Below are 12063 nucleotides of genomic sequence, written 5' to 3'. Positions count from 1 at the left end.
ACACCGTCAACTCTGGTGTGACGTCATTCCCAGCTCCGACTTCTGACTTCCGAGGTAAATGAAACTCAGCATTACGTCACAAAGAAAAGAGCAGTCAGATTCTCTGAGTCCCGCGGTCCTCTTTTTGTCCTTATGAATTCTCCTTCACATCTTTCCTTGACCTCATGATGGTCAAGGAAAGATGGTCAGGAAAGGAGTTTTTTTTTTTACTTTTGGGACTCAGCCTAAGACACCATGCGAGGATCGAGGAGTCACAAATTTGGGAAATGAGAAAGGCCCAAGGTAGCAACAAAACATCCACAACGTCTGGTCAAGTTAGCAATAATAAATAGGCTACTCAATGTCTGGTTACACTTTCAAAATCAAACTACTGGTTAGTGTGAAACGGAAAGTTGTCCCGATCGTGGTGTGGAGGAGGTTGGAGGACCCAAACGCAGGACACAGAGCGGAGCAGGTATAGTTCAACGAAGGGTTTTAATATAACCAAAAAGCGAGCACACTTACAGGTGAGTGGCTGAATAACAGAAATCCGAAAGTAGAGACAAGACAAGCAAGGCTGGTTACAAGCAGGCAGAGAGTACACACACGACAGACTGGGGGGTAACATGAACAATGACCGGACAAGGACAAGACAGAAACACCAGGTATATATATATACACAGGGACTAACGAGCAGGGCGGGAGCAACACAGGTGACAGACATGAGACTAATGAGGCAGAGAAAAACAGAGAGACTTGACACTATATAGCAGATACTGGACAGTAGACAGGACAGAACCCAAAACTCAACATACTAAGGCAGATACTAAACTCAAAAGTGCAACACAAAGGATGGCCAGCCGGCAGAGCGTGACAAAAGTGAAACGTTGCAACAACAACAACAAAAAAAACTAGTCAAAGGTGAAAGAGTGCTTACAACGTTGATGAGAGGATGAAGAGGGTCTATCCTTCTGGGCAAATGAAGAGAAAAAAACTCAATGAGAGTGACTTAATATCTAGCAAGTATGGTTATCTGAAATGATTAGATATGCTTAAGTTTGTCAGTAGAGTAGATACTGAATTGCCAAGAACAAAATTAGCAATAATCAGAAAATAAATCATTGTCCCTGCATCACATGAACAGAGTTATCTTGCTGCCTAATGCATAGCCAATATTCATTAATCACTAGAAACACAAAGTTACGCTAGCAGCTGGTATAAATATCTCTCAGTTACAAACATAATACAACCAATAATACACAGAACCATTGTGTACCAAACATAGTAGTTGTCTAGTTTCACTTTAGCTAATAATCTTCGCTAACATGCTAACATTTAGCATTCAGACCTGTTCCTTACAGCTTTCAATAACACATAGAACATAGAATAAAACATAGAATGATTCCGTCTTTACACTTACTTATGATCAGTCACACACACGGGTAATCACACAAGATGGACCACGACAAATTCAGGCAATAAACTCGCTATTCTGATGACAATATGTAATGAACTCCATCCCCGTTGCGGCACTATCGAAACTTAAACTAAACTCGTGGCTGCACACAGACAACGCAGCTAGACAACTACATCATCAAACAATAGGTGCGTTCGAGATGACGGCGGCTGACTTTCGCCGACTTTTATCAAGTGACACAGGCCCAGGTGAAACACAGGCAGCCTCAGCCAGCACGAGCACAGCCAGAGATGTACAGCCAGGATCAGATACAAGCTGCTCAGCTTTTTCTAGAAGAGGTTTCCATTAGGGATTATTACAGAGACAAACTGTTTTAAAGGAGGGAGGATCGTAGTGAGAGCACTGCGATATCATGTGTGACTGGGCAGCAATGGCAAATTGTTTACATGGCTCACGAGTCAGCTAAGGGGGCCCCGTAGCAGAATTTTTGTACATACATGTAGGTATGTGTGCCTTTACTACGGTCAAAGCCCTTTCTGACATGGTAGTGCCAATTATATTGGGCTAAGCAAGGGAAGCTGCAAGCACATGTGAACACATTTCATACAGTTTCAAAAATGTATGTGAGGGGCATGGGGAGGCTGTGCCCCAGGAGAGCTTCATGTCTAGCAACGCCCCTGGTCAGAGGAGACTATTTACATGATTTGGTATTGTTCTACCAATTAAACTTTTCTGGTAATATATCAATAAGATTGTTCATTACCATTATCTTTTTGGGTAAAATTTGAACATAATGGTATCTTTCCAGAAGAAACAAATATTAGCTGCCTCAATTGTAGTAAGTTGTGCTCTATCTAGCGCGCCGTGCCCACTCCAGGGTAGGAACCTGCTAACAGAATAGTTTTGGTTGCAAGGATCTGGTCCACCTTCGTACCAAACGCTACCCCCCAGGTGTCTCTTTAACCCTCCCTGATCTGAGTAGACAGTCTGGTATGAACTCCTTTTGTTCACTCAAATAACATTTTTATTAAAGACAACTTCAGGTTACACAAAAACAAAAAATGTTCTAGCAAAAGAAAAAGAACATCCTAGCCCACTATAATACCAAAAACTGCAACTTAAATAGAGAAAACAGACAGGAAGTGACAGTACTTCAGATGATCCATGCTTGCTGGGACTGGCTGATCTCTAATGTCCATGCAGACATATTCTTTTGTGATTGGGTGTCCACTTGTCAAGTACTTATCCAAAGAAGGTTAAAGTCATTGGCAACTGGACTAGAAGATGTTTCATCCCTACCAGTCAGTCAGAACTGAAGAAGTCCTTTGGATGAGGGATGAAACATCTTCTAGTATCTTCAACCAAGTCCAGTTGCCCTTGACTTTAATGTTCATTGGATAACTATGACCTGGATGACTGAGAATCTTCAAAGACATCATGTCAGGTATTTTGTGAATGGTCTGTTATCCATATCACACCAAATATTGTACACATGAACACAGCAGACAGATGCCAACCTACTCCTGATATGTACTTAAATAGTACATTAAACAGTATATTACAGTAAAAATGCCTAAATCAAGCAGTTATGTAATATATGAAATAGATCAAAATGATGGATATAGTCAAAGTAACAAAAGCAATGAATAAATGTTAAAAAGTCAACTAATGGTTGAAATACTTAGCTAAATGAGATGATTAAATCCGGTATTAAAGCAAATCAGATTACAAATTAATCAATCAATACATTTATTATAAGAAATACACTTGTTATGGGCAACACACCATGATCATGTGATTAACTGATTTAACTTTCATGAAACTCAAATCAACTGTGTAATAAATGAGTAATAATTAGTAACAAAAAAACAAGTAAAAATGATTACCTATTGTGATATCAAAGTAATGTTAACGTAAATCAGTAAAATGTAAGAGTGAAATCTCAAAGTCAATCACTTTTTTCTGTTACAACTCCCATTTCTTATTAAAAACTTTTGGCACTTTAGCTTTCATAATCGTTCAATTATTTATCATCCTTATTAAATTCTTAGAAACCTCATGTTCATTACTTGTTAACATATTACTTTCCATCAAGTCTCCAAGTGTTAAAACAAAAGACCATCTTCTATCATTCTAAATATTTTGTAACAAATAACAGTACATAAATCATTTTCAGAACTTTTCATATGACCTATAATCTCAGTACATCAAGGCATCGTGATCACCATATAGGATACACTTAAGTGACACAATATAAACTGATTTAGCAATGCATGTAAGCAGTTACACTCAAGAAATATACTTTGTTATATACTTTGTCAGAGTAAAGAGTAAGAAAAGAGAAAGCATGCAAAAGTAAAATACATTTCTACTGTCAACTACACAGCAACAAACTACTTCCACTTTGTTTGCGCATTCATGCGGAGGGTCCGCCACATTGAGTGCCATCCGAAACCAATGAGGGCGGAATGGTAGGAGGTTGTTAAACTGTCCAACACCGAGTGAGCACCAATGCCAGCTTGTTGAAGGTGCTTGTTGAAGGTGCACCCTTTGCTGCATGATGGGAGACCTTTCTTTCAAATGTGGGTTCCGTGTGACTTCGCTGGTTAACGTGTAGGATTTTTTCATTCCGAAACATATCATATCATCATTTACAGGTTAACAACGTATCACCATGGCAATGCGCCCACTGGACCAAATCAACATCATCTTGCTGTACCATCCTCCCTGTCTGAGGAAGTACGGGAGTCTGACCTGGAACAAGAAATAAGCATCGTCATCAGTATGAAAATAAACATTAGAAACAAAAGCAACAGGATTTCATATGATAACAGTGTGCTGAAAAAGGAAAAATAGGTTATGAATGTAATGTATGACTGTACAAAATGTTCATAAATGACATTTAAATGTTAGTAAACTCGTCTTTATTACTCGCAGAATGACTTTGTAAACTGACTCTGTAAAGGGATGCTTTATAAATCAGAGCAGACTAACAGAAGATCTATAAAATAGATGAGCATTCTCAGAAATTAAACCATTTCTCTCATTGCCTTGTTGTGAACTCAACCAGACGCACTTCAAAGAAGGTCAGATGGTGTCAAAAGAGGGAGGGAGTTTCCCTCCCCGAGAGTTGACCTTTTCACATGTAAAAACCAGAGACATCGCCTGGTGTTTGGTAAGGACCAAAAGAGACTCAATCAGACAATGAATCGCTTAAGGATTGTGTATTCAAAGAGCCTTAGTGAACCTAGCCATAAAGGTGTCACTAAAGACAGTCCACAGGACAGGAAAAGGGGCTATCTGACCCCTTTCTCCCTCCCACAGGTCACCTCCGGCCTCAACCTGACTCTTTTCTCTCCACAGAACGGCTGAGCCATAAACCACCATTTCATTCTCTGATAGCCGATGCGATAAGCCAGGAATGCAAAGAAAAGAGACCATAACAACCCCTGTTTCTCAAACCAAGCAAGGTTCCATTATAACTGTGTTTGTTCTGTTCAAATAATAACCTTGCTAAGTGAGCAGCGGCGTTTGCCTCTGAGTTTAGTAAGTAATAACCCTGTTGTTATCCTTTTAGTGATGTTTGAACTAGCAGACCCATAAGAAAGTAATCTTGAAGAAGTTCCCTAACCTCTTTCTTTTTTATCTTAATTCATCCCTGTTACTCCCTAGTAATCACTGTCTTTTCAGTATTAACTAATGCTTTAGTGTGTTTCATGTACAATTTCCTACTAAAATATCCATTGATACGCTCATATGTATCACCAGCCTCTCAGTTAAAGTGGAATGTCTACTGTTTTCTCGTGTGACCCGAGCGCCACCAAGGGGACAGGAAAGGTATAACACACAAGTGTTTAAAACTCGGCTTAGTCTGACATGATCGTTAAGTAGGCCTACCTACCACCATGTAATTGCATAAACGCATAAATTTTGCTGCCACGCTTACATCTAAATTGTCTATTGAGTTAAAACCAGTAACCAGCAAGTATACTGAGGACAGGTAATTAAGCTTTGTTACGTTTTATATAACCATTATAACCTTTTTTCCATAGTGTTTAGCCTCGTTTTAATTGTCTTTATCCGAATGTTTAGAACTGATTATTTTTTCAAATGTCGATATTGTGGAGAGAGAGATTAAAGGGAAATACGCGCAACGTATATTTCTTTATCCCAAAAAGTTAACACCTTTGGGGGACTTCTCTCGAGACCCCCTTCCAAATTGACGTCACCACTACCTAAGGAAGTCAAATAAAAGGCCTGGCTGTCTTTTGTCTTTCTCTTCTCTTCTAAAAAAAACTCTCTTGAAAACAAAGATATAAACATATACGCTCTCTTAACTTCCTTTACTTTTTGAAATTCCGATCTTTTTTTTCATTTCGTACATTTCCTTCAGACGAGCTGAGAAAGCTACGACCCTGAATCCCAATTTTCTTAGCGGGAAATTTGATTTTTGATTTTTGTTTGGAGCTGCCTGGGTGAAACTTTCCTCAGACCTGTTTAATCTCAGCAACATTAAATAGCCTATATTCCCGAGGCCTCGCGAACCTACGGCGAATGTGTGAGTTTATTTGATTTTGTTGTTGCAACCTCATCCGACTGTTGTGAGCAACTTTGGACCAGAAACTCAGAAGCCTTTTATTTATGGCCTTGAATAAATGAAACCGACGACAGAACCCTGAGTGGGCCCTATAGCGACACCAAACGAACTCAGATCAGAGTAAAAGCCTTGGCTGACGGCCCGTTGCTGCAAGCGCTTCCCACAAAGGACTCCGGAACAAATCCACCGGTTTCGAACTCAACTCGAAAACGCCACTGGGGTTGGGCCAGAACCAACTCCACGAGCCAACCGGCAGTCAAGCCTTGCTACGGGACCTGCGGCAACGGTAGGGCAAAACAAACCATACTCTGTGACTCGTTGGTGTTCTCTAGTTGCCTCCATCCACAGTTAATAAACCCCTAGATTAGTTTAACTAAATCTGCAACCTAATTTCGTCATTCATTCCCTCATACTCGTAGAATTCTCTCCCTCTACAATATAAACTGAAATTCAATCGAGCTTTACATAGGCTACCCTGTTCATTACCTCCTGGTTGTCATATTGACTGTTGTCCCTGTAATATTACCATATTTACCCACTATTGTACTCTCTTTTGTTAGTTAATAAATTCACCTTGAGCACAATAGTGTGTGTGTGTTATTAAGAATCTAGAGTCCCTATACATAGAACTCATCCTAAGATTCGAGACTGACTGATTTAAGAATAACTGAACCAGTAACAACTAATGAATTACCAGAAATTCATGTAATTCTCAGGCTGTACTCAAGGACCTAAAGCCTTGGGCGGACAAGCAAATCTTTAGGTGGTGCTTCTAATTTCGAGGCATAAATTAATATTAATTTTCATAACTGTATTAAAATTTTACGTAGCGAAGATCTGCTACAGCCTGCACATCCACAACAGTATAAGGGGGTTATTTTGTATGCAAATTTTGGCCATAAGCACACATCATAATCTAACCTCTGAACAGCACCATGCCACACAGAAAACACTGAACAACATACCAGTTTGTGCCAACTGAAAGGGAATACTTGCGTGCTTCTTTCAGTAAAGCTGAATGTGCTGAGCCAATCTACAGGCTCAAGATCAGGAATAATCCAGGCACTTTGGATTTTTGGTTTCATTTATAAGCCAGGCCCTGAAATTCTGCAAACCAACATGGTATTGAAAGGGGGTCCTGTGATTTTCATTATAGTGTTATCTTGGCAACAATAAATAGAATTCTTTCCACCCCGGCTTTGAGTAAAGTTTGAATTGGTGAAGTTGCCTGGAAGTAAAATTTCAGGGTCCCCTGGGAAATAAATCCTGTGAACTTTTTAAAATGTAATGTACATTAAGCTAAAAAAGCATTGTACCTTAGACCTAGGAGACTGTCCAGAAAAACAACAGCCATCAGTTGTCTATTCAAAACAACGTATATTTACATTTCCCTGAAAAGGATGTCTAGTGACCGTGTGAATTAGGACTGTTGTCTGAAGTAGTGTGATGTTTCTATGGAGGCTCAAAGTAGGGAGGAGGTCGTGTGTGTGTGTGTGTGTGTGTGTAAAATGTTAATGAACGTAGTTACATTTTAATGTTCATAAAAGCTTACTTGACAGAGTTTCCTTTGAAATTATAGCCCTTCCCCTTTGACATGTCGCTCTCGAAGCCACTGGACGCAGAGGAATCTGCCCTGTTTTGCATATTAGACAAGAGAGAAAGACCACCAGGGTGGGAAATTATATTGAGCAATACACAGCAACTTCCTGAAACACAGAAACTAATAAGGAGACATCAGAAATGTTCAGTAAAAGTTTATTCTGTTCCAACTAAATGATTCTCTCCTCTTTTTAAAGTAGTTTCTCCTACTTCTCCCTCACATTAGATTACTCCAGTACAATATCAATATTATGAGGGTGCAGAGGCTTTAATATTTGCAGTCATTTTGATCTCCCAGAAAAGGAAGTTGAATTTACTGACTTCAGTGCCCGTCAGTTCTGACACAATAGACGCCAGTGACAGGAAAGATAAATGTAACTAGAGTCGCCCCGACTAAGGAGTAAAGGAGTAAGGAGGACGCAGCTGGCCAATCACAGCGCAGTATAGGACTGAGGTCAGACACTTTCATGGCTGCGCTCCATTGACTAATGCAAAAGACCTCGTTTTCTATCTTTTGTTGCTGTATTTTTCCAAGATATGGTCAAACACTGTTCCTGGGGCAATTTTAATAGTTACAGTCATTACCCAGAGAGGTTGAAAGGAGAAGTACGATTTATTCTCTTCAAAAACCTAAAACAAATCCAGAAAAATGTTGGCTGTGGATTGTTCCTAATGTGATGTTAGTTAGCTAACGCTGGCTAACTTATGACTGAATGTAAAGTTATAAAGCCCTACTGTTCTGCTTTTTAATGATTGTAATAGTGAATAGAGACCTACGGTTCCTGTACCACTGTACAGGAACCGTGTTGATCCCTCATATCGTTGTCCTCTTTCTCAATAGTCAGGTAATACATTGGTTCACTTTTACTCTGTAATCGGTGGACTTTAGCTTTTTTTTCATGTCAGTCTGACAGCCTGAATACAATCTTCAAATGCACAATGCAACTGTAAAACTGTCTGCTTCTTTCTGAGATCGTTTTTCCAAAACTTTGACAATATTTCAACAGGGAGTGCAGTAATAGACAGTGGCAGTGCTGTGCTAAAAGTCTGTCAGGTCTGACAGTTTGTCGGACTTAGCAACACTAACTAAGGGGGTGTTGCTTAGTGAAGAGTCAACTGTCAATATGATAGTGGGAGGGGGGTAGCTATACTTTAATTTTAAGAAGCTGCAGCGCTAAAGTTTCTGTTCATTAGTCAGTGCAACTTACACTGTACCTTTACAGTTAAACTGAGACTTATTGCTGATCCGTTTCTCTCTGTTGGCCTGGCAATCACCGGTCTTGTGCAGAACTTTGCGTGTGTGCCGTGTGGCCGACAATTGCATGCACGTGGCGGTCATCGGCGTCGCCAGGTCATTTTTCCGGGTCTTTAGGATGTTCTGACTTTAGTCCCGAATGTCACTCAACAACATCAAAAATATTTTCCATATTAACATGCAATAATCCTCAAGACGCAGCCTGTCTTGCAGGTCTACAAAGAGTGGAGGCTACTCGCAATAATATTGCTACATTTTGTTTGAAGTTCACGTAACTTGATCCCCCCACGTTACTCAGTCTGCTGCATTTAGAGTAAGCACGAAAAGAGAGAGAGAACACAAAGCATACAGCTTCAGGGCTTGTCTGCAACAACTGAAAGGTCCCTAGCACAATTGTTATCAAAACATTTAAAAATAAATGTTGCAAGTCAGCAGTCTCTCTGTCCCCCTCGCTCAGAGACACTTTGCTCTGTTTGACTGCCTCTCTGCTCCAAGATGCTTCCTTCTGAAGCTCTTTATCAGTGGTTCTAAAATTAACCTTTGTGTAAATGTGTAGTGAGATTTCTGTAAGATGGTCTAAAAGGGGGAAAGCTATCAGCAGAGCAATGACGCAGGATAATGAACAGCAGAGGAGTGAGTAGATTTGAATAGATCTGAATTCAAATAAATTAAGCTATTTTATCACTGAGGTGAAAAGGTGCCACATGCACATTTAGACTTTAGGCTACTTCAGGCATGCTTGCATGTATGTAGACTCAGCTGAAATTAAATTAAATGAATGAATTATGTTTCTACAGTAGAAACATATCTGACAGGAATACAGAATGCCTGAAAGCCTTACAGCATTATATTACACTATATGTTGTTATAATTTTGAATTGTCACCTGAATTTCCCTTTATATATATATAAAAAAAACATTTCCTCAATAAAGTGGTGCAAAAAATTCACCAGAATGCAGGAAATTAAGTGTTTAAAGCCCAAATTTTTCAGGGGGATGGATGTATTTATGGCCTATGATATTTAATAATTAATTTAATAATTAAGATGTAGCTCAGGTAAAGTACACTGAAAAGAATCATAGACCCATTTAGTCATGTCAACTTACTTCTTTTTAACTCATAGCTCTGACAAGTTTTGGATTTTGAACTCAACTGTATGAGTTTTAGAAAGTTAATTCATTGTGTTGACTATTTGACACTTTTGTCGTGTTGATTGAACTTACGTATGTAAGTTATCAGTTGAAAAAAAAGGCGAGAGTATGAGGATCGCCTAGGTGCTGCGTCTTTTGAGTTTGAGAAAAACATACACATAATCAACTAATTATTAGGGTTTAGCGAGTACTCCGGTACAGATCTGTTTTGTTATAAACTATAAATATATGAATATAAAAAAATTAATTACTATTCTCTGAAGCTCAATTCTGAGGCTGTTCTGTAAATGGTTTTCTAATAAATATAGCAAGTTCTGATAGAAATTTCAGGCTTAAATAACTTCCAGTTAATACCACCCACTTATAGATTAAGCTCTGCCCATTCTGAGTACAGATACAGAAAATTTGGTGTTCTTTCTCACCCCTGCTAATTATACACTGCAGATAAGTCATATATTCAAATTCTAACCAAAATATAGACACTTCTGTGCTAAACAAGACTAGTGCCACCGGTGGAAAGGGTTCCTGACAACGGCCTTAAGGCCCTTTCAGAAAGGAGGTGACATTTGCTGCTATTTTGAACTTTGACTGCGGCGTGCACAAGCGCACTAGCAAGCTTCCCTGCCCCGTCACAAGTCATTGAAGATAATAGCACAGTGGTGCTGTTGTTGTGGTCTGTCTTCAAGGCCCTTTATAGATGTAAACTGAAACAAATTTGGAATTTGGAAATGAAGTAGTATTAATTTGGTTAAGTTGCTTTAACTTGAAACTATGAGTTAGAATAACTTGTTCATTTAACTAACATTGGGACAACTACAACACTGTAGTTATATCCACTTTATGAACTTAAATTTATGAGTTGAAACAAAGGCAATCTTCAAGTTGAGTTATCTGACCTTAAAAATGTGAGTTGAAGGGGTGTAGAATTGTATGTTTGTTAGACAAGTGAAAGCAAGTTTACTTGAATGGACAATGTAATATAGATAGTTGTTTTAACTCACAGTATTAAGTTCAAACACCAAATTATCATTAATTAAACAAATTGTATAACGTAACATCATGAGTTGAAACAAAGCTTTTCTTAAAGTTGAGTTTACTCACATTTTTAAGGCAGCAATTGAACTTAAGTTTTTAAGTTGAACCACCTAGATCATTTTTACAGTGTAGGCATAAAGTTCCGTTTAACAAAGGGCATAACAAGGTTTCAAGAGATAATGAGAAAGTCATTTACTGTTGGGGGGCGGGCTGAAAACAGGTGAACATAAAGATTTCTGGGCTAGGCTAAGCCCCCAATGTTTCAAGAGCCTGGAAACGCCCCTGGTCCAATCAATATAATGGCGTGACGGTCAGTAAAAGTAGTAGTGTGACATTTCTAAGGAGGCTCCAAGTAGGGAGGAGGTTGCACGCGCGTGTTAATGATGTTAATGAACGTAGTTACATTTTAATGTTCATAAAAGCTTACTTGAGAGAGTTTCCTTTGAAATTATAGCCCTTCTTTTTTGACCTGTCGCTCTCCAAACCACTGGACGCAGAGGAATCTTCCCTGTTTTGCATATAAGACAAGAAAGAAAGACCACCAGGGTGGGAAATTATATTGAGCAATACACAGCAACAGGTTTCTGTTTAAGACTGTGGATCAGCTGGTAAACCCAACCCCTCCTTGTGCCTCAGCTGGAAGTAATGATGACTGTGAATTGTATTTATCTTATTTTACCAATAAGGTGGTGTCAATCAGAGCCTCTATTACCCCCGCAGCCTCTTACTCAGAGGTTCCTCACCAGCAACAAGAGAGTTTTAACCAGTTTTATCCCATCGACTTGTCTGAGCTTATAAAAACAGTATCACAAATGAGAGTGTCCTCCAGCCCACTTGATGTAATACCTTACTGAAAGTAATAGATTCTGTTGGGCCCCATTTGATCTCTGTTTTCAACAGCTCCCTATCTACTGGTTGTGTCCCTGATTATTTTAAAACGGCTTGCGTGAACCCACTTTTAAAGAAACCTGGTTTAGATCCCTCCCTCCCACATAATTTTAGACCAATTTCAAAACTGCCTTTTATTGC

At 39.2% G+C, this 12063-nt stretch overlaps 1 protein-coding gene across 3 annotated transcripts in view; it reads right to left on the bottom strand.

The window, feature by feature from the left end:
- Positions 1-3128: 3128 nt before the first annotated feature.
- Positions 3129-12063, bottom strand: part of LOC119910944 (trichohyalin-like) — a 36800-nt gene continuing 27865 nt past the window's right edge. For 2 of the 3 annotated variants that reach the window (XM_038729812.1, XM_038729810.1), the window contains 3 exons: positions 11462-11542; positions 7546-7626; positions 3129-4150 (listed from right to left, as the gene is read on the bottom strand). In XM_038729812.1, coding sequence (XP_038585740.1) covers positions 4102-4150; positions 7546-7626; positions 11462-11542 — 211 coding nt within the window. In that variant the 3' untranslated portion in view covers positions 3129-4101. The remainder of the gene's footprint in view (positions 4151-7545; positions 7627-11461; positions 11543-12063) is intronic. The other variant, XM_038729811.1, reaches the window with a different exon arrangement.

Source organism: Micropterus salmoides, unplaced genomic scaffold (genome assembly GCF_014851395.1).
Source record: "Micropterus salmoides isolate LMB-PRFRI ecotype aquatic unplaced genomic scaffold, ASM1485139v1 Ms_hic_scaffold_19, whole genome shotgun sequence".
Taxonomy (NCBI): domain Eukaryota; kingdom Metazoa; phylum Chordata; class Actinopteri; order Centrarchiformes; family Centrarchidae; genus Micropterus; species Micropterus salmoides.
The sequence above is the reverse complement of the archived record's forward strand: the minus strand, read 5'-3'. Positions and strand labels throughout refer to the sequence as shown.